General features: G+C 41.0%; 1 protein-coding gene across 3 annotated transcripts in view; it reads left to right on the top strand.

Moving 5' to 3' along the window:
• Window positions 1-23,566, top strand: part of SEMA3F (semaphorin 3F) — a 166,777-nt gene that overhangs the window by 131,508 nt on the left and 11,703 nt on the right. For all 3 annotated transcript variants that reach the window (XM_060765747.2, XM_060765748.2, XM_060765746.2), the window contains 7 exons: window positions 6,817-6,910; window positions 9,007-9,126; window positions 14,889-15,028; window positions 15,316-15,430; window positions 17,389-17,458; window positions 18,359-18,503; window positions 21,254-21,476. In XM_060765747.2, the coding sequence (XP_060621730.2) occupies window positions 6,817-6,910; window positions 9,007-9,126; window positions 14,889-15,028; window positions 15,316-15,430; window positions 17,389-17,458; window positions 18,359-18,503; window positions 21,254-21,476 (907 nt within the window). The remainder of the gene's footprint in view (window positions 1-6,816; window positions 6,911-9,006; window positions 9,127-14,888; window positions 15,029-15,315; window positions 15,431-17,388; window positions 17,459-18,358; window positions 18,504-21,253; window positions 21,477-23,566) is intronic.

Raw genomic sequence — 23,566 nt, 5'->3', positions numbered from 1 at the left:
CTGGCCTTGAAGTTCACCCCCCTTCCCATTCAGCAGTGAGCGCGTTTCCTGTGCAGCCTCTCCTTGCGTCCCCCCTTTTTGAACTAACTGCTTCTTCCCCAGGCTCATTCAAGGCTTGTGCCAGGAAATATCACTCTCAGGATTTTTCTTTCATACCATACTGTGCAGAGGAGATTGGTATATTTGATTATTTGACATTTAGAAGGGCAGACTTGGTATTCCAAAGAAGTATTTGACTGAAACAGGGCTGCATGAATAACCAGAAGGGCTTATTCAGGTTATGATAATGGTGGGAGGTAGGCATGTGGGGTGAATCTGTTGTGTTTGTTTCAGAGTGTGAACAATGCCATGTAATTTCCAACATTTTCTAAAGAGGAAGAGAAGACATGAATTAGGTTTGACATGCACATTCCTCTTGCTAGCCATTGCAAGTCAGAACCAATGCATGAAACCACCATTATAATTTCCTTTCTGTTTTTGTCATTGTCATTCAGTCAGTGAGGTTGGCAAACACAATATGGGCAAGAGAATATGCCACTTTATATAATGTTTGTCAGGAGGACAGAAGTCATTGTCTTCTTGGATTGGCCAAGGAACCATTTCACTTGCCCAGCTCCTTGGTTTTCTTGTAACAAACAAAATGAAAACATCGCCAGCTATATAGAAGCAGTCCCTCCACTGACTGCAAGCATATGAACCAATCCTGTTCAGCATAGTGCTTTCTGCACAAAAGACTGGGTTATCCTGACTGTTAATGCCTTAGGCTGCATTAAGGAGAGTGTATTTGCCTCTTTGTAAGGTCATGGTGAATAGTGATATTCTGTTTCCCCATTGCCTTTGAATAAGATGAAAATATTCTTGAATTGGGAAATAGATCCTGTCTTGTGTGTATTTGAGATGGGGCAACCAAAAATGGTCTGTATTTTCTACACAATTCTTGCTGAGGCTGAAGCTTTCAAAGTTTGGAAATTCAGGCAACTTGAAATATTAAACCTAACTCTGAGAATTTCAAATCTCAATAATTTGTTGCAGTTATGATTTCATTATCAAATTTGAAATAAGTTTAAAATCTAAAATATCTCATTGTGCCCATCAGCAAGTGATGATCATAGCAAAAAGGCTGAAGCACTGCAGACAGATTCATGCTGGCTCAGCAACATCCACAACTTCCCAGATTGTGGAAGTGTGGTGCCCTAAACTAGATTGATGCCTCAGCAGTTCCCTTGTTTCCCAGCCTTTGTCTGCTGGTGATCTCCCAGTTTCAGAGATTAATTGAACACTGCTCCTAACTGTTTTCATCAAAAGCTGTTGTTCAACTGAGCCAAGAGCAGGGAGTGGGGGATTTGCATTCCCCAGGCCTAACCCGGACTCTAGATGTTCCCAGTTCTATCTGCAGAAGATCTTCTACAATCCTTTCACCTTGGAACAATTGAGATTTTGCTATTTCTGTTTTGAAATAATGGGCATTTGCATTGTAAATTGTGCATCTCTATTCCGAACAGGACAACAAGCAGACTTGGCCAATGACCTTGGGGTTTGTCCAGCACCCACTAGCAGAGGATACAACTGGTTTTGCCTCTCCCTCCCAGTGTGGAGAAGGGGGAAAGAGGAGAGCTGGCATTTGCAGTCTTCACCTTCCTTTTACTTACACAGAAGAAGTGGGATGTCTTGAGCTCTTGGGCCTTGACAACATTAAGCAACATTCACACTGGTCTTCTTTCTCCTCTTCTCCTCCCATGAGGGGAAAGAGGAGAAGTGACATCAGATTCCTGACTGAAGTTGCCAAGTAGAGTCTCAGGGATTTCATCCAGTCTACAGAGGGCTACAGAACAGGGACTGCCCCACTTCATTATGATTTTCCACCTTTGGCATAAATAATTGTGTGTTGTTAAGTTAGAAGAGTCAGTGGATTGGATCTAGACTTGGTCATGTTAGTTTGAAATTGAGTTAAAATAAATGCCTATCATTGATTTCAATTTATTCACTCAAAGCATGACTTAATCTGGACTGAACCCTACAATAGTTGTTCATTATTGCTATTGTCTTTTTGTGTACTGCGTAAATTGTATTATATTTTCTTAAGCAGCTTGAATTTGACAATTAGCATTTGGTCCATTTTTTGATGCCACTTGGATCCATTTGCATTCAGCTTTTCACTGGAATGTGGAAGTATGCTGTCTTTATGATTCTGAGTGAGAGCTTTCTACAGAACAGTCAAGGTGTCAGAAACTGTAGGTATGGCTTCCTCATAGGCTGTTGCTTGCTGGCTGAAGAACTTGCAAGGTCGTGTGTGTCTGTGGATGACCTCACTCAAACCCTAGCTTTCAGTAATTTAATCCAACGTTAGATGCTTGAATATGCTACTTGTTTTCAACACACTATTTATGTAATGACTATGCAATTAATTTTAACAGCCTGAGAGCAATTTCAGGAGCAGTTGCACTCTGTTCATTCACTTGGACATTATCAACATGTGTTTGACATATGTTAGAAAGAGGAAGCTAGCCTTCAGTAATATCCTGCCATTGTTGACCTCTCAAGCCATTAGCGCAAGGAGATGTGGATAAGAGTACAGTTCTTTCCCCATATGATGGAGATGTCTAAAGAGGCAGGAGGTGTAGCAAACATATGTCACATCTTACTTACCATCTTGAGAGCATCATGCCTAAATAAAGTTCCTCTCCTACTTTTCTACCCATGAATGGAACCTACGTTGGTATCAAAATTTAGAGTTTGTAGCATTTCTATTAATAGAAGGCAACTCCTCTAACCAGTGCTGTGTTTAAATGTTCAACAGCTGTTTTATCCTAAACATAATAGTCATATTTAATTTATTTCCCATGTAAGGAAGTATATTAACTCTTGTATTCAGGTGACAGAATCACATTTCTCAAGTGGAAAATCAGAGGGTTGCCCAGAGTTTCATGACTCTTATATGAAAGAAAAAGCTAGATTTTATGACCTGTAAGATAGTTCACTTATGAAGTGCAAATACACTTCTCTGTATTGTGTGTATTTGTTTGTTAGACTACCCCACACATACACATGTATGCACAAAGTACACATGGTGATAATACCTACAGAGGAAATGAGAAACATATTGCAAGATGCCTGTAGAAAAGATTGACATTTGGCCTATATGCCCTCTTAAGGCTTTCTTTGAGGTGCTACATAGAATCAAACTTCAGACATTTTTGAAATGTGATATTATTCATTGGCCCAGTAAGATGTTTAGGAGAACCTGGTTCAGAAATTTCTGTTGAAGAGGTTTGACTAACTTGAAAACCTGAATTCTTTTGAGGGATTATAGTTGGTTCTAATAAAGTTATAGCCTGCCTGTGAAACCAGAGAGCACAGCAGAAAGAGAGGGTGGGAATCAAGCAAGCAAATGAGAAAGGGTTTTGCATAAGTATGGAAATCTGAAGGTTAGATAACTGAAAAACACTAGGAAACAAATACGTTTGACACCAAAGAGGCTTCAAGGTACTTGTTAGGCGAACCTCTCTGAGCAGTGTCACATTTGTGTAGTAACTGCCTGTTGCATCTCACCAGAGACATATAGAGAAATGGCTCAGGAGATGAACCAGGTAGATGGAAGCAAAATAGGTCTTCCAGATATTGTAAAAAATGCCAGTTATCTTCCCTTTCAGCATAGTCAACATCTGGAGGCGCCACTATTTTAGGATCAGAGTTAGTGTGGGTGAAGGCAAATAATCTTCTTGCTATCCTAGTGACAGTCCAATTGTAGTCCTGTACTTTCTTACAAAACTCTTTGGCATTCTACCTGTGCCTCTACTTAGTTGGATCTCCTTGGGCATTTGTTTGGATGTGTCTGTGCTTCTTTTTGCTGGTATTCTTGGCCCTAACGAGACCATGTGTTAGGACCTCAGATTCCATACGCTCACAATAGTGTCTCTTCTTTTCAGCTTGTTCACTCAACTCTAATGCCCCTTATGATGTACATACTGACTCAGCCTATTCTGCTGAAAGTAGCTGACTTCAGCCATTCCTCAGGTGAACATGGGCAACAGAAAGGATATTGAAAAAGTGCTGACACCACTTATCAAAGCCCGGTCACTGACGTGCTATCAAAAGGATGGCCTTAATAATAGCATGAATAAATGATCTTTGAACCATGTGTTTTGCACCCTTTGTTCTTCCCAGTCTTCATCTCATCCCATTCTTGGAACACAACACTTATCAACTGGTCTACTTTCCATCATCTCTTTAGAAAAAAAAGTCCACGTGCATTTCTATAGTCACTATTGGTTAATAAATAATAGCTACACTTTCAGAATCTGTATAATTGTTGGTTGAGGCCTGTTGAAGAAAAGAACAAATGAGAGGTGAAATAATATGAAAATATAAGTAGAAAATGTTTTTCCTGAGCAAAATTTAAATTCAAACATTCTGCCGGGGAGAGGAGATTATTTTCAAGGAATCATATATGTTTCTTGGGGGGGAGGGGGGGGAAGCAATGGTGTAAGTAATAGTCAGACTCCAGCCACAGTTTTTACCTCATTTATTTCAAATATAGTGTCTGGTTTGTGCTTAAATTTTTCCCATTTATATCAGTGTGAATTTCAAGTTATGGTGTTCCTATAAATGAGAAGCCTCCAAGTCATCCTATCCTCAAGAGCCCTGCTTGGGTCTTGCAGATTCAAGATAGTTACTTCTCTGATTGAGCCCATCCATCTGAAAAGTGGTCTTCCTCTTTTCCTGCTTTCTGCCACGTTACTAAGTATTATTTTTCTAGCTAATCATTTCTCATTAAAATATATTCCTACTCATGAGATGATGTCTTCCTCAAGGCCTAATTCTGACACCTTGATCTGACAGTCCCTACATAGCCTTCTGCCACATAGACATGTGGCCACCATTCTAACTATTTTGTCTTAATGCCGAGGTATGCAGCAAGCTACTACTTGGGAGAGAATGGGGCAATGAGTTATTTGTTTTGTGATGTAAGCAGTTGAAGGATGTTCACACATACTGCATGTTTCAGCCTAATGTTTAAGGTCTGCATCACATCCACTCTGGTTATCGTGGCTTGTGGGCCTTTGATTGTTTTCCAAGAGAATGTGAGAGATCTGTGATTATGTGTTATTTCATACCAAGGAAAGGATGTGACTTGTCACAAGACATCTAAAAGCTCTGAGAAGTTCTCTGAATTTTTTTTAGTGGTTAGGTATGACTCATGCCACGTTCACACAGTTATCTCAGTTTCACATATCCTTATTACACTTCATCTCTGATTCACACACTGTCAAAAACTATACAACTTTTAATATACTTTCATATGTGGCAAGATAGCACTATGTCTGGAAACAAAACATCAACAGTGCTCACACACTGCAAAATACATTTTCCCCATCACTCCCAGTGATTATATCTGCTGGTCTTCAAGAGGTCTCTCATTGTAATATAATGGGTTAAACCCTGTAGGGGAAACAGGTTCATGTGAAGGTGTTCTTGAAATTTGTCTTGAATGCGATATGTGATGCTTCCATGAGATGAGTACCAGAGGTATCACTAGCATCCTGTTAGTGAACTCCAAAGTTACATTTAGGACCCCATAGTCTTACGACAATGTAACTGCTTTGTATTAACATTCAAAGTCATCATACTATTGCCACAAAGGCAAATGATCCCAAAACCCACCTTAAAAGCCAGTTACCCATGTAGAGTGACAGAGCTGAATGGGATGCTGCATGATGCAACTAACCCTGTCCATGGCCAATGCTATGGGGAGCAGAAGTATAATTCTTCATCACAGCATTGATCACTGGCAGGAAGGGGCTGATCATGGTCTCCCACAGTGGTCACACATCCCCAGCACAGACTTCCATCAGTCCGACTGGCTGCCTGGCTTTTACTGTGTGTTTCAGGAGTTGGGTGTGGAGTTAAGGTGTTCAACATAATGGCTATATGTTTGATGCAGTGTCTTACTCATACTTTTTGTCTGCATGGCTTTGTAAATTGACACCATGTAGGTAAAGACTCTGAAACTTTTCATGTTAACAATGCATTTTTCCTATTCTGTAACAGGTTTTTTTAGGCAAAGAAAAGTTACTCTGATAATTTTTACATTTAACAGATTTTGAATCTTGAATGACTTAGAAAATGATCTATAACTTCATTGAAAAGTTAAGGAAGTGACTGTTGAGGGCGACTCTACTGAGGCTTTTTAAAGAACAGATCTAGAATTGGTCCAGAATTGTAAGTTAGCAGACAGCACTGTGGTAGTAACTAGAGTGACATGCGGATGCCAAAGGGAATACTATCAATTGGCAAGGTATTGACAACAATTTCTGTTCCTGCGTTACTCTTGGTCCAGAGTCACACTGCAATCACTGCATGAAAGCTGTTTTAAAATATGGTCTACTTGGTGGTTTGGAAGTTGGCTTCACAAGGTGAGTTATTTGCTTGCAAGATGGTACAAAAAGTCTCAAAAGCAAATCAATCAATAAATAATTTAGAGGCTTTGGAAGTAGCATAAGGGCAGGAGAGGACAGGAAGATAGTTTGGTCTGCATGGCGACAAGCAATTTACTTCAGAGAGTAACCACCAAGGGAAATTATTTAAAGCAGCTTCCACAACCCAGTTGTATCATGTCCTAGTGTTTCCTTGTGTTCTGATGGTAGAACCTAGGTGGGAATGATTCCACCCTAGAATTGTGTGTTTAGATAGTGTGAACCATGCATGCAGTATCTCACACCCTTTTAGATGTCCTCTGTTTTCAAGGTGCTGTGAAGGCCAAAGATAAGAGTGTGTGGTAACATAGGTCATTTGTCTATTTGTTGTCTTACATTGCAGGATTACATATTCTACCTGGAACCAGAAAGGCTGGAATCAGGAAAAGGGAAATGCTCATATGATCCAAAGGTGGACACTGTATCAGCGTTAATCAGTGAGTTCTTTGGTTGTGTAGGATCAAACTTTCCGAAGTTAAAAAAAAAGTATTCCTGTGGCATTACAAGATCTTTCTGAAGGCATTCAAGAAGTTACCAAAATTTTTACATTCACTGTGAGTTCTGATGTATAACCAAGATTTGCAAGAAAAGCAGGATGGGTTTCTTAGAAATGCCAGAAAATGAAAAATAAATTCTGTACTCAGGGGGTGTTTTAAGCTATTTTCAGCATGGATGGCAGCTGGAGATTCCAGACACAGCCTCTCAGAGGCTAATAATATGGAGGGACAGAACTTATTTTCCACTAAAGTGCAATGACCTATCTCAAGTGGGAAAAAAGCACTAGGGATTTGGTGAACAACGAAGATCTTAGAAATTCCATGGCAAAGTGTTGCTAATTATGTTACTCCTCTGCATCCACTATTTTCCACTTGCCTATCTTCCACTGGTCTACCTTTCATACATGGCATTGGGTGGCCAGCTGCACCCAGATAAGAACTCCATATTCAAAGTGGCTGCACATTTTATGGAGATGTCTGATTTTGTTTAATTCCTGGTACATAATGGAAGATTAATGGGAATGCTAACTTATCTAGCACCACCCTTCTTCATATATATTCAATTTACTTCTAAGGTGATTTTAAAACTGTATTTTCTGACCAGTGCCATGTATGACATTAGCTGCTCCTGCATCCCCCTCATCCCATCTCCATCCCATCTGGCAGATCTGGGGTAGGAATCATGCAGGCCTCCTGTAGTCTTGGGGGGGGGGGCACACTGTACTTCCATTGGTAATTCCTTTAGTAGTTTAGTAGCTAAAATAAAATAATTTTTGACTTAAAACCAGTGATTGCCATCAAAACTTACTGCACTCCTGAAAAAAAAGCAACAGTGGTAAGATTTCCCCCATCCTCTTATCCCCAAAGATGTTTGGAAGCAACACAACATCACATATGGTTGCCCAAATAGTGGTTGTAAAAACATACTGTGCTCTTCCACAGCTTTGGAAGAACCACAGATGGGACAAGGTACAGAGCTTTTTCCTGTAGGGATGGCAGGCCTTACATCAGATCACAATAGGAAGATAATTAAGTGTGGTATCATTGCTCTGTTGACCCTGGACCTTCTACCACAACAACAGCTGCACCACCCCACTCCCCTCTAGGAGTCAGCTCCAGCAAGGGACAATGTTCTTACTGCTTGCAAATCCCCCAGCCTCTTGATATGGCCTGCCTGCCTCTGATCTTGCCCGTGCATCAGTATCCACTTACATGACAAGCCCCAAACTTCTTAATTAATTTGACAGCAGCTGTGACCCAGGCCTGGGAAAAGCGTCTCCCTATGCCAGTGGGTTTATTTGGTTGAGGGCTGCACCTGATTTGTGGCAGTGTTAATTAACCCAGCCTCAGTTCTATGGAAAGCCATGCAAATTCTTCTATGAGAGGCTGGGAATGGTAGTGGGTGCACAATGAATGTCTTTATTCGTTCTTGCACTTGCCTTTGATCATTTTGAGCTTTCCTCTTTAGATGAGATGTTAGAACAACAAGCAAACCTGAGACCTTGTGCTGACTCTGTTTGGAGTTTATCATGCCACCCGCAAAGGTCAGCTGTTGCAGGTTCAAAGCTTGGCCTCATGCTCATTGCTCTATACAAATACTGAACAGAAAGCTAAACGATTTATAGGCTTTCATTAACCTGCCCTTAAAAATATCATAATTCCATTCTGTTAGGACCAAGAGCAGCTTTGAACATGGTGTGAATGTAGCAAGAAGATCAGAAAGTCTAGATGCCTTCACCCCAATTTTCTCCATTTGCCTGCATCCAGTATTACACATATATAAAAACTATGGGATACCCCAAGTTCTGGTGTCCCTTGTACAAATATATATGAATTTAAGATTGCTCACTGAAGCAGTAACTTAAGTAGCGAGATCAGCCAGTTCAAGAAATGAGAGCAAAACCAGTAAGATGAGTGAATGAGGAAATGCCTAGCAGCTGTTTTGAGACAGTGACATTATTATGTCTTGGCAAACATGTTCCTTTGTTTTGAGAATGCCTTTTTTCTTTTCTGATCTCTGTGTCTTTTGCTCATAGACGAAGAACTCTATGCTGGTGTCTACATTGATTTCATGGGCACAGATGCTGCCATCTTCCGCACCATGGGCAAACAAACTGCCATGAGGACGGACCAGTATAATTCCCGTTGGCTAAATGGTGAGTGAAGGGGTGTGAAAGAAAACTGTGGATGTTGAAGTGTAGAAGACTAAAAGCAAGTCTTCTTGCATAATTGTAGTGTCTAGTGGAGACTGAAATTTGGTTCAAAATTGATCTTCTTAAGTATGCCAGACTTCATTCTTCTCCCTTGGAAAACAGCAGAAGGTCTATCTGTGGGGCAGAGGAGTTCTCCCATCTTCTCACCTCATTAGCATTTTCTCTTTAAAAAAATTAGTTATCAGGCTGAATAAAAAGTACTTATTGGGATACAAGCAGAAGCTCTGAGAAAGCTCCTACTTGTTTTCATGTCACTTCTGTGAATGTACTCTTCCACAGTAAATTTTCAAGGCTGACTTCCTAAAAAGTTAGGCATCATGCCAGACAGCATTAGCTGTCTGTGATGGGTTTCTTTCATCTGTCCACATATAGGCAACTCAGAGGACTCAGTTATGCCTAGTGGAATCTTAATCCAGCTCCATGGACCCCCCACCTCTTTTCCTGGTGACCCAATTATCGTCTTCGTTGCTTCTCTTCTGTTTGCAGCTAGAAAGCTCCTGTGACATTTTCCATGTACTTCTGATATGCTCCCATTCATACAGGTCCCTTCTCTCCTGTTTCCTTGATAATATTCCTGTATAGCCTTGTCTTTGCACTGTCTATTGCCTTGACCTTGCTTTCTGTCTAATCCTTGAGAAATGTAAAGTAGGGCTTTCCTGACTTGTTTTTGTGTTCTGTCGGCACCAGACAGTCTAAAATGCTGTAATTATTGGCAGGAAGAATATGTGATGCTGCAGATCCCCCAAATACCCTGTGAAGGTTCATTAGTTGTTTGGACTTTGTCATTCATATGGCTGAAGGTGTCGTTGATAGCAAGGACATTTTGTTCTACAAAGACAATAAAAATATACACTCCAATGAATGTTGTCTTTGTTCAGCCGCCTGGCTGTTTTTGACTAGTTGGTTCCCTAAATTGCTCCTGTGACTGATGGATGTCCCATTTTATTAAGTCAAAAGCATTTTGTCCCTGGCATTATTTTCTCTTCACACAGTTGGTGGTAAAGGGCAGTTTTGTGTTCTTGTCATTTCTGATAACTGATCCCAGACATTTAATCTCTTGCTCCCTCTCTCCCAGCATGCATCATGGAAAGAGATCCAATGAGAGAAGATCTTAGCCTTCTCTTGCTTGCTCCTCCAGCTGTTATGGAACAGCTAAAGCAGCTGAGTAAACTGAGGTTTGGGGATCAGGTTTAGAAAAATGTCATTTTAGTAATCTGAACAGAGCTATCTATGAAAGCAAATGCTCGATTATTATGCCTTCTTTTTTGTTCTGTAACAGGGGTGACTGTAGAGAAAATATCAACACCCACCCTCCATTGCAATATCTCCCAGATACTGTTACCATAATTTTTTGAGCCAGACAGGTGTACTTGCAACCATATGCCTAGGTTAACAGTCACACCTCAGACTTTTTGTTCAGTGGTTTAAAAGAATGGCTGGCTGCTTATAATTTCCCAAGATATTAAATGACACAGGTAAGGACAAGCAAATACTATTCTGTATTGTCGAAGGCTTTTACGGCCGGAATCACTGGGTTGTTGTAGGTTTTTCCGGGCTATATGGCCATGTTCTGAAGGCAATTTTTTTCCTGACGTTTTGCCTGCATCTATGGCAAGCATCCTCAGAGGTAGTGAGGTCTGTTGGAAGTAGGAAAAATGGGTTTATATATCTGTGGAATGACCAGGGTGAGACAAAGGACCTTTGTCTGCTGGGGCTAGGTGTGAATGTTTCAGCTGATCACCTTGATTAGCATTCAATGGCTTGGAAGTGCCCGGGGGAAATCCCTTGTTGAGAGTGATTTTATGTGCCTGTTTGTTTCCCCTCTGTTGTTTTGCTGTTGTGATTTTTGAGTCCTTTAATACTGGTAGCCAGATTTTGTTCATTTTCATGGTTTCTTCCTTTCTGTTGAAATTGTCCACATGCTTGTGGATTTCAATGGCTTCTCTGTGTAGTCTGACATGGTGGTTGTGAGAGTGGTCCAGCACTTCTGTGTTCTCAAATAATATGCTGTGTCCAGGTTGGTTCATCAGGTGCTCTGCTATGGCTGACTTCTCTGGTTGGAGTAGTTTGTAGTGCCTTTCATGTTCCTTGATGTGTGTCTGGGCGCTGTGTTTAGTGGCCCTTAGGTAGACTTGCTCACAGCTGCATGGTACACGGTAGACTCCCGCAGAGGTGAGAGGATCCCTCTTGTCCTTTGCTGAACGTAGCCATTGAATGCTAATCAAGGTGATCAGCTGAAACATTCACACCTAGCCCCAGCAGACAAAAGTCCTTTGTCTCACCCTGGTCATTCCACAGATATATAAACCCATTTTTCCTACTTCCAACAGACCTCACTACCTCTGAGGATGCTTGCCATAGATGCAGGCGAAATGTCAGGAGAAAAATTGCCTCCAGAACATGGCCATATAGCCCAGAAAAACCTACAACAACCCAAATACTATTCTGTTTGAGGGAAAGGGCAAGATGGGCAGCCAATGGGTGATTCTCCATATGGGAGTGAATTGAACTAGAGTTTGAATTTTAGTTCCAACAGTGGTGATGGGACATGGCTTGCACAGCATTTGAAGGCAGCAGGCTGGTTTAGGGTTGTATGTAAGGCCATATGGTGTAAACAGCTCTGTGTCTTAGCAGAAGGGAATGGCCAGGATCCTCAGGTGGAGAAAGCCCAGAGGACTGCCGCTTTTCATCCTGTGGTGGTGATGTGTAAGAGTATATGATATATCCCATTCTCTCTCTCTCTCCTTTCCTCTCTCTCTCAATCTCTCTCTCTCTCTCTCTCACACACACACACACACACACACACATATAGTATATACCTTTGGTCCTTACACATGCTCTCCAGATATAGTCATTGTGTGTATAAGAGTTGTCTGTCTGGGAAAGAAAATAAGTCAAAGGTTTAGGAGGGCATCATTTCATAAGGTTTCAGGAACACTACCTCACTTCCTTACCCAACTTTCCCTGTCTGTGGGGTTTTCATTACTATTTTCCCTTTCCAAGCCCTGTTCTGCTAGTAAAGGAATCTAAGCTGCTTTGTTTTACATTACAAATGAGGTGATACATGGAACAGAGTCCAGGGCTCCTGCTCAGTAGATGGAGGGCTTAGTTAATCAATCATGCTGCTGTGTTTCCTGCAGTGGCCTAGGCAAACAACTGCTTAGCTCCAAGAACCATTATGGTATGTTCACTTCTTTTTTAATGGCTGACAAAGATTTGCTTTTCTAGCTTTGCTTGGAGGCACATGGTAAGTCATCATCACATTCCACAAAAAGAGCCGCAGGGCAGAAAACAGCCCTAGATCCAATTTTGTTTTCTAACAGCACAAGTTTGTATCACAGCAAGCTTTGGGGTGTGAAGGAATTCAGAACAGTTTTTTTTTTTTGAGTGCAGAGGAGGGGCGGATTTTCAAAAAACTGATAATTTACTGAGGCAAATCTTTTTTTTCCCCCTCAAGTGCATTTGCTGGTTTCTAGTAGCAGTGTGTTTTACAGAGCTTGGCAAACCTATTCTCCCAGAATCTTAATTTTATTTTACTTTAATTTTTAAATTGTTTCTTTGCTCTTAAAACCACTTATGAGTATTGCTTGTCTGGAAAACTCTAAAAAATTCATGGGGCCACCATCAGTTTTTCAGGCAACTTGGAGGTACACTCACACAGAATAGGGTTCCCTGCCCACTCCCCCAATATGTATTTTACAGAACTTGGCAAAATATGGAAAGGGACCTTGCAGCACCTTTTAGACCAGGGGTCCTCAAACTAAGGCCCAGGGGCCAGATATGGCCCTCCAAGTTCATTTACCTGGCTCTAGCTCAGGGTCAACCTAAGTCTGAAATGACTTGAAAGCACACAATAACAACAGCAATAACAACAACCCTATCTCATCAGCCAAAAGCAGGCCCACACTTCCCATTGAAATATATTTTTTATTTGTTAAAATTGTTCTTCATTTTAATTATTGTATTATTTTGTTTTTAAGTGTTTTTTGGACTACACATAAGATATGTGCAGTGTGCACAGGAATTCATTCATTATTTTTTTCAAATTATAATCTGGCCCTCCAACAGTTTGAGGGACTGTGACTTGGCCCTCTGTTTAAAAAGTTTGAGGACCCCTGTTTTAGACTAGCTGAGAAAGACGTTGGTAGCATAAACTTTCATAGACTTAAGTCTACTTCATCAGATGCATGAAGTGAAGTGCCTTAGAACAAAGCTCTATAGCTGTGGATGATTAGGTGGTATGTGTGGATAGCAATAGGTGCTAAACTTTTTCCAGTTTAAATATAGTTGTTGGGGAGAAAAGCAGGAGGAAAGATGTTGCCTGAACTTGACAAAGTTTAGAACTTGGCAGAGTTACTGTTTTGGACTACAGCTCCTAGATTCCCAATTCTGGAAGCTATAGTCCAAAACTATAGAAGTTTGGCAAGCTCTGGTATTTTAAAATTTTCAAAAGCTACCTTGAGTATTGTGGGACCTATATTTTAAGCAAGATGTTTGTTTTTTTACTTGCGTGCCTAGGTCTTGAATTCAGTGTTAGCAGATCAACAAAAGCACAGCAAAATGCCAGCCCAGAGCTGAACTGTCATTGGCAGCAAAAAATACCTCCACTAAATTTTAGTTTTATTTCAGGATTCGCTAAGCTGGCACTGTTCACAAAGTTCCATGGCAGCTTTTGGAATGATCAGTCATGTGATAAAGAATTGCAAACACTTTTGCAGTATGCTATTAAAAGGGGTGTAGAAATATGGAGCCCCTGGTGGCGCAGTGGGTTAAACCAATGAGCTGCTGAACTTGCTAACCGAAAGGTCGCAGGTTCAAATCCGGGGAGCGGCATGAGCTCCCGCTGTTAGCCCCAGCTTCTGCCAACCTAGCAGTTTGAAAACATCCAAATGTGAGTAGATCAATAGGTACCGCTCCAGCGGGAAGGTAGCGGCGCTCCATGCAGTCATGCTGGCCACATAACCTTGGAGGTGTCTACTGACAATGCTGGCTCTTTGGCTTAGAAATGGATATGAGCACCAACCCCCAAAGTCGGACACAACTAGACTTGTCAGGGAAAAACCTTTACCTTTACCTTAGAAATATCTATTTTCTTTGCAGTTTATAGTGAGGCTTAGGATCAGGTTACTGTCAGAACTATAACAAAACTTGTAATATCTGTTTGTGAAGACAGATGCCATCTTCATGCTGCTTACTCTCTCAACTTGTGTACATAGAGCCACTATAGGTTAACATATAGTTTTGTAAAGTAAACATCAGCTTGGGAGTGTAAAACCAAGCCTGTAAGGAAGAGGAAGCCTCCATAATTTACCATTGTATACAAGGAGTGCAGTATGGCAGATAACATATTGCCAATTGCTACTATTAACTGAATAAACAATGTTTTTCATAATAATATCCCAAGAAAATCTGTCAAATGGTAGAGCCTTTAGCCAGTTTTCTTATCCTCAGCAATGTGCTTTCTCCACAGGGAAATTAGAGTAAACTAATGCTTTATTGTTTAAGGGTGGTTTGAGGAAGAAAATTTGTGTCTAACTAGAGATAAGTCAGTGCATCTTCTGGTGAAGATGAAACTTTCTTCTCAAGTTCCAATAAGAAATCACATGGATTTTATTACAGCCACAGATTTCTAAGAAGTCCTAGAGACTGGAACAAACACTGCCTTTATTTATTCTTTATGCAGCTTATTTCTCTTGGTTTTGCAGATCCAGCATTTGTCCATGCACAGCTCATCCCAGACAGTGCAGAGCGAAATGACGACAAACTCTATTTCTTCTTTCGAGAGAAGTCTACCGATTCGCCACAGAGCCCTGTGGTCTACTCTCGCATCGGTCGCATTTGCCTGGTATGTGCAAGGGAGGAGAAACAGAATTGGAGAGCTCACTGTAAGGTCCATGCACCTGGACTCTCCTTTAAGGTCCCTGTGAAAGGCTGAGTCCATTATTGCTTATTGCTATGAGCAACTCCATTGCTGCTCTTATTCTCCTTCTGTTTATTGTGCTGTGGTCTTAACTGTATTTTACATTCATCGTAAATCTCACTGGTACCAGTATGATCCAACTACAGCCAATTGATCTTTTCACCACACAACATTTTCTGTCATTCATTTAATGCTATTTTCCTTTGGTCTAGAATGATGATGGAGGGCACTGCTGTCTGGTGAATAAATGGAGCACGTTCCTGAAAGCACGACTCATTTGTTCTGTTCCAGGGCCTGATGGGATTGAAACTCACTTTGATGAACTCCGTAAGTACACCCAGAGAAGGAAAATTGGTACATAGATTTGGTAGTAGGAGATGGGTAAGTGCAAGATAGTTCTGAGACCCGGCTGGTGATGGCCAAGGCATATAATGAATTCCATTCAGTAGCCAGCAAGCTTAGGTCTGCTTCCCAGAATTCTTTTCCATGTGAGTCAAGATCTAGTAAAGATATTTGTACACAATTTTCACTTGTAAAGAAAAGAATGTTCTTTCCCAACAACTCCTACTGCTACTACAGTTACAATATGACTGCCATTTCCACAGGGGATATACACAGGAGATATGTTCCTGGACTTATGTGTTTATGCAAAACTGTGGATAATAACAAACCCTTTGAAATGAAGGACCCATGAATATCACAGAGTTGTGCTGGAAGACCAAGAAAATGCCATATTTTGTTGGAAGTGGATAAATGAAACCATGGGCACTGGTCTCACAGATACTAAGGCCATACTGTAATAACAACGTCAAGTACTGGAACTCTGTAACTAAGTAATGTCTTCTGGTTTGACCTTAAGAGCCAGAAACCAGATTGAATGAAGAAGATCCACTCAGCCTCTAATCAGGGCACCACCTCCTTGCACCAGTTGCACTAAGTTGCAGCCATGTTCCTACTTCTGATTGTTGCAACTTAGCTGTTTCCGGTAAGAGGAGGTGGAAACATCCTTTTTGCACACTAATGCGAAGCTTAATGGTCTTCTTTTGTCTGACCCAGTGGCTCCTGGCACCTAAGGTCAGTGGGTTCAGTAGTGTGTGTTGTCCAAGGTGACATTATCTAGTTATGCATAAGTAAATAAGTAACTGTTCTATGATTCTGATGCTTATTGTTGTTTGGGGTTCTTTAGGGAATAAAGATACTTTCTATACAGGTGAAAAATAGGGACATTGTGGTGCTTTTAGTGGTTAAGTAGAATTACTAGGGGAAGCAGACTTGTGTAAGAGTGGCATTTAGATTGGTGAACAATAAGACTCCATAGTCTTACAGAATAAAGATCTGTTAGAGATCTATAACTCTAGATTCCAAATACTGATTCCCAGTCAATAATAATTGCATAAACATGCTACCTCCCATATGTTTGTACAATCATGATTTAGCAGAGCCCCCTAAAGCTGTGACAGGGTTTCTTCTTAGCATAGTCTACAATCTCACAGAGAGCTCAGATAAGCTAAAGGCCACACAGTCGATCTCTGGGCATGATTCAATAAATCCCCAGATAAAAGAGATGGGAGCATTCAAGACAACATAGTAAAGCATTTGTCAAATGCAATTTAAAAAAATGTCAATGCATTTTTGAGGTCATATTTAAATGGTAGAGCTGTGATGGAAAATGAAAGACAGGGATAGCATGATTCTGGGTAACATTTTTCTCTTCAATTTGAGCTTACTGGGCAACATGTTTTGTCGAGACACTATATGTTGGTTTCGCTTTTCACAAGGCAAGTGTTTAACAAGAAGCGGGTTCTATATTAGCAACATTGTAAAAGGTTGCAACAGCAAGCCCAGTCAGCCCACCCATGAGCGGGTCAAACTATATGGGTGGGCTTACTACCTTTGAGAACTGGAGCAAACAAAAGTCTCCAACAATGGCATAGTAGAGGCTGAAGATCCCCTTCTCAGCAAAAGTAGCAGCTCAGCAGGCAACCCGCCAGCTTCCTCTAAGCAGAAGCTAGACAGAGGGCTCCTGCTTGATCTGCAGTCACCCCAATGCAACTTTTAGCACTCTCTCTGTCCATTGAAAAAAAATGTTTTGCTGGAAAGTAGGTAGTAGTGACTCCAGAAATCTCAGAAGGAAGTTGGAAGAATTTGCCATTTAAAATCCATTTCTATCCAGCACTCTGTATCAAAACTCAAAGGAAGCTTATTTGAATCTGAAAGTTGGGTTCTAACTATCTTGCCTCCCATGCATGATGTGAATGGCTAACTTTCTCTCCTTTCTCTTCAAGAGGATGTCTTTGTCCAGCAGACCCAGGATGGGAAGAACCCCATCATTTATGCTGCTTTTGCTGCATCTGGGTGAGTGCAATCTTGGAACAAGATACAGAAAGTCTTTCCTTTGCACTCATTGACTTCAGTAGGCAAAGCTTTACAAGGAAAAGCTTCAGTCTTAACTCTAGAGGTGAAATCATTCTAAAACCAGAGGGAGCCCAGTTTACTACTGATGGATAGTTTTGATGTACTTCCTAACTAGACAATGAAGGATCACAGTCTTGGATGGTGTCATCCTGAAATTGTCTGGCAGAGTTGGAGGACAGCCTAGAAGTACTTGCTTGCCAAGTTTGGGTTTTTTTCCCATAAACCAAACCATAGCAGCTGTAGCTGATGACTTGATTCCTCCAGGGAAGAAGGCAGGTGGAGACCTCCTCCTCAACCGGCACACCCCAGGATCTACTTACACCCTTTTGGGGTCAAGAGGGCATCACATCCTTTGTTAGACCAAAAGCAGCAACAGCTATTGCCATTTTTTCTTAATGCATCTGACTGAAACTACTAATCCTGGAATGTTTTATCAGAGTGACTATGGCTTGTTTCTGAGCAGCTGCTTGGAGCTGGTCCCAGAGCACCAAAATTGCATTGTTTTGACCTACAGTCCCCCGCTCCCCAGCCCCGCGGGTGCCTTGCTAACTTGGCACTCTGTGCCAGGCAGGAAATCCCTTCTTTTCTGGGGTCTGTGTCATTGCACATTAACAAAGGTTTAACATTGTACATGCTAACAAAGGGCATGTGAATGTCTTTTTATCAACCAAGGGCGGGCAAAGATGAATGTTTAATCTTACTGGTGATGAGAAACAGAATGGAGGTGCCTGGAGATATGCACTGGAGAAAAGAGGAATCATTTTGACCAGTTTTTTTGTCTGTGGGGATTCAAGTCCCTCTTATAAATAACATCGGATGCCCCTCTGTTTCCTTACACAGATCTGTTTTTAAGGGCTCTGCAGTGTGTGTCTATTCAATGGCTGACATCCGCATGGTCTTCAATGGACCTTTTGCTCACAAGGAAGGTCCCAACTACCAGTGGATGCCCTACACAGGCAAAATGCCCTATCCTCGTCCAGGAACAGTAAGTGTGGATGAGACATAGGCCTGAAGTGGTGATGTCCCTGCTGATACAAATTTAAGCATTACAAGTTCAGAGGTTTTGTATGTGAACATCTGTCCTGATACTGTATGTACACACAGGTAATATTTTGAAAAAGGCAGAAGTCTGTGTACATCAATTGTTTATATGCGGGTGCCATTTTCTTAAAAGATTTGTGCAGTGTAAGGATCCACATTTGAGACATAGTGCTCTGGCACAACATGGATCATCTGCTGATGGAAGACACAGTTTTAGTATCTCTTGCTCTAAGGTGGGAAACAGTTATTCTGCAGTTTCTGATGGAATGCAACTCCTATTGATCCCATCAAGCAAGCTCAAGGATCAGGGATGATGGGAACTTGGGTCAACACTTTCTGAGAGGCAAATAAGATCTTGGCCTTTGAGTGCAATTAATAGTTTTTTTAAAAAAAAAATCCCAGAAAAGAAAAGAAGATGCAGCTCTACAATTTCTCAATCAGTACTGTATTTTGATTGGAGCTAGCTTTGTATGCTGTTTTAAATGAGTTCATATGAAATAAACTTTGCCACTGTCATAGTTCAGAACAGAAATTCATATAGTTGGAAGGCCAGAGGATGACAGGTGGGAACAATTATAGCTCAACTTCACAGCACAAGGCCAAGAATTTGCCTTACACATAACTAGACTATAGGTCAATCTGTATTGTGAACCCATTTCATTGACACTGAATGAGACTGATTCGGGGTTTCAGAAGCCTTACCTGGAGATTCCAGAATGCAACCTTGGACCTTATACTGGCCAAGTGTATGCTCTTCTACTTAGCTGTGCCCATTCTTGAATGCTTGGCCTTTGTATGCCAATGTTTCCAGGTTTATCCCTTACAGTTCTCAGTTGAAAGAGATTTCAAGTAGTACGAAGAAAAAACTAAATTTCATTGTTGGAAATAAAGGGTTTTGCAGCCTAGTGGCCATGTACCACCAAGGGGCAATAGAAGTAGAATAATTTGTTGTTGTTATAATTGTTGTCTGCCTTCAAGTAATTTCCAGTTTATGTCAGCCCTAAGGCAAGCCTATCACAGCATTTTCTTAACAATATTTGCTCAAGATGACCCAGGAGATTTCAGTGGCAGAGGGAGGATTTTAATCCTGGTCTCTAAAGTCATAGTCCTATATTCAAACCACTACACCATGCTGGCTCTCTTCTTGTGACTTGTTTTTTTTTAATCACAATATGTAACTCATTTGTGTTGTTTATTTAGAGTATTGCTAATACATTGGTTTTTAGTGCCATCACAATGGTGGTGGTAATGACAATGTTATAACATCATGTTATTGTTATAACAAAAACGACATTTAAAAAATGGTATCAAGTCTCACAAATGATGCTCCAAAAGCAAGGATTATGAATTATTAATGCTAAAATTATACTGACATATCATTTGTTACGTTGCTTTTAAAAAGTGGCAATGTTGAGGATGTTATGATTCAAAGAGTGACACATTTCATGTAAATTTACTTGTACCAAGGTACTTGCAAGCTCTACTAGAGGCAGATAGTTACATATAGGTTTTGGACTCCAAGAACATTTGGAGAAGCTTTGATCTAAAAAATCCCATGGTCTCACTCAGTGTATATGTGAGCGCTCCCCTTTCTCTTTTTCATCGTTGCAATGAAGGGATTGATTGCTGATATTCACAAGTGGAAGGACTTGGGTTGTTCTTCCTGTTCAGTGTGCATCTTCTTGAGATCAGCTGTTACGGCTGCTGTGTCTCCTTCTGCTTTATGTTCACTCCCTATGTACATACATCTTATCATGATTCTTTCTCACTCTCAATATCTGCACTGTTCCTCCTTGGTTTTGCTCCTCCGGCCTCCCCTGGTATCCATATCCTTTGCTATGATGGAGCCAAGTGCTTTTCAGCCCTGCTCACTACTTGACATTTGGCCACAGCGTGGGAGGCTGATTAGTGCTTCCTCTCCATGTTGGTGGTCTCTAGACTCATTTGCTGGCATCCCTTGGTTGTTGGCAAAATACCCAAAACTTAGGACAACTCATTGTTTTATTTTATTGGCCTGGAGAATATAGCTCTCTGGTGTCTTTTGCTTTATACATGGAGTAGGGCCCAAAAGAATAGATATATGTTCTTAACTGTTCTGTGGAGAGGCCTCCAGAAATGCAAGAAACAGGCTGTCTTGACTCTCCTAACTTAGCTGCTTGGTCAGATGAGATTCTGAAGCTTTGTGAGAATAACTATCGCCCACCCCCAACGTAAGAGTTCCCATCACAAAAATAATATAATTTCCCCTCAACCCAGCAAAAATCTAAAGAGTACGATAGCATCCTGTATGGTAAGGGAACTGAAGGAAAGTTGAGTGAAATGTACCAGTATCCAAAAATTTGTTCTCTGCCCAACATAAATATGGAAGAGTCTTCAAACTTCTCTTTTTGCTTGAGTAAAAAGCATCAGAGGCTTTAAAGCATTTTTACCTGATATATCTTAGCAGTTGATATCCATGTTGGACAGGAGAGGAAAGAATCATCCTGTAAAAAGTTGCCATATTGTGCATTACTTGAAGGAGGCATATGGATTCAGGAGTTGTACTATGAGAGCAGACAGGAAGAACCCATAACTAGATTGAACCTACAATTGGGCCGTGTTATATTCCTGCTAAATCAAGGAGAAGTCCTAGAACAGGGTTTTATGCCTTGCCTTCTGTACCAACTGTCATATTTTTCTGCCTTCATTTTCCAGTGTCCAGGAGGGACATTCACACCCTCAATGAAATCTACGAAGGACTATCCTGATGAGGTTATCAATTTCATGCGCACTCATCCCATGATGTACAATGGTGTGTACCCCATACACCGCCAGCCGCTAGTAGTGAGGACCAACGTCAACTACAAGTTCACAACTATTGCCGTGGACCAGGTGGATGCAGCTGATGGGCGCTATGAGGTGCTTTTCCTGGGCACAGGTACCCACTGATGTGCACTGAAGAGAACACACAAATACCCTCCCATCCACCATACTATCAGCACTCTTTCCCAATCTAAAAAAATGAGTACTTTGGGTTGATTCAGTCACTGGGGTAAACATCTGCCTGAGAAGAATTTTTTTTTGTATTTTCCTGTTTACCATCCTCACCAGTACTCCTTATCCAGTTAGATTTGGAAACAAGCTAATGCACAGTCCATTGAAAGGGAGTGATGGGAATAGTCGTTCCAGATATTGTGCTAAGATGCTATTTCAGGAGCACAAGAGCATATATTTTTCCCCAAGACATTCATTTAAAAGATGCAAAAAATCAAACTGGGATCCACTGGTTCCTAAGACCTTTTTCCAGAAGTTTCATGTGGAACGATTTCCCCTTTTCCTACAGATGGGTGCTTATCTGCTTCTTTCTGGGTTCTATTGGGAAAACAATAATCGATTATTTCAAACACAATTTAAGTCCAAATATATATTTTAAAATTACAACAAATTATATATAAAATTAGATGTGCATGTGTTGTCCCAAAAATTCCAGTCATCTATTGAGATGTCAGTGCAGGACTTGATTGCAGGACATTTCTGCCAGTTCTGCTGAGCTGTACTGCAATGTCTGGTTGCAAAATTTAAAGCCCTAAATAAAAGATATAAAACAGATGGAAATGCATAATAGGAACCCCACTGTAAAGAATTTATCCCTTTGTTCCCTTCCTAAATATTAACTGAAAATACTACTACTTTATTCATGGTGAAATTAGCTTACTCATTACCCATGGTGTCTACAATTCCATTCCTTGCCAGTTCTCCATTCCTTGCTCAGTCAGCAAGCCCCTTCCTTGGGGTCCCCCCCAGGCCAAACCAATAACTCTTAGGCATTAGACCTAAACTTAAAGAATTATGTGGACTAGAATTTCAGTTAAGATGTTTCAGGCCTGAGTGAACAACAAAGTCTCTAGGAGCTCCTATGATGCTAAGACCTCACAACCTCTGAGGAGGCTTACCATAGATGCAGGTGAAACGTCAGGAGAGAATGCCTCTAGAACATGGCCATATAGCCCAAAAAAACCTACAACCCAATGTGAGAATTCCCTTGAAATCTCATCCAAACTCCTGTTCACAAATCTGGCCACCAAGAAGCTCAGGCCTTGCCTTTATCCAAAACTAAGACAGGCAAACTTGTATCCTCTGAGTTACACCACACCTCCTATCAACCAAAGCTAGTACAGGAAGAGAGGTTGTGGACCAAAATATCTGGAACACACCAAGTTGTCTGGCTCGCCTATGCATAGGTATGAAAGAGCACAAAACTATAGGTCGAGCATATATGGTCCAAAATGTTTGGAAACAGAAGAGTTTTGGATTTTGAAATATCTTTATTTGCATAATGAGATATTTTGGAGATGGGATCCAAATCTAAACATTGCATTCTTTTATTGTTTAAATATACACCTTATGCACTTTGCCTGAAAGTAATTTTATACACAATATTTTAAATAATTTTGCGTATGAAACTAAGTTTGTGCACATTGAACCATCAAAGAGCAGATGTGTCCCTATCTCCCTATATGGGTAATTTTGGAGTATTTCTGAATTTGGAATTTCATATAAGAAATGTTCATCCTGCCTATCTTTAGTAGTATCAGCATTCTGCTCTCAGCTTAGTGAGTGGGTAACGTCCTCCCAGTTTGAACTGGGCAGCATGCACTTTTCCTGGAAACTAGCAGAGGTTTTCTGCTTGCATCCAGCCTTGCATCCAAGCAGTGGAGTAAAATAATTTTGCTGCCCACAAAGTTGGTGAAGAAAAGGACAAAGATTAGATGAAGAGATGTCTGGTTTAAGTGCATTCATATGAGAAGGAGGACATGTGTAGTCTAGTCACAGTGGGGAGAAAGCTTGCATGCCATCCCTTCTGCTGTAGGTGAGTCCCTTGTCTCCCAGCAGGCCGGGGAGCACAGCCAGCCCTCCAAGCAGGTGGCCAGGAATGCTAACGACCCAGAAAGTTCACATTAGCTGGCAGAGGCTTTGTCTCTGCACAGCTGTTGCTTGGGCTGCCTAGATTGTTGCACCGCACCCGGC

Source organism: Anolis sagrei, chromosome 2 (assembly GCF_037176765.1).
Source record: "Anolis sagrei isolate rAnoSag1 chromosome 2, rAnoSag1.mat, whole genome shotgun sequence".
Taxonomy (NCBI): Eukaryota; Metazoa; Chordata; class Lepidosauria; order Squamata; family Dactyloidae; genus Anolis; species Anolis sagrei.
This window is presented reverse-complemented; position numbering and strand designations above follow the sequence as displayed.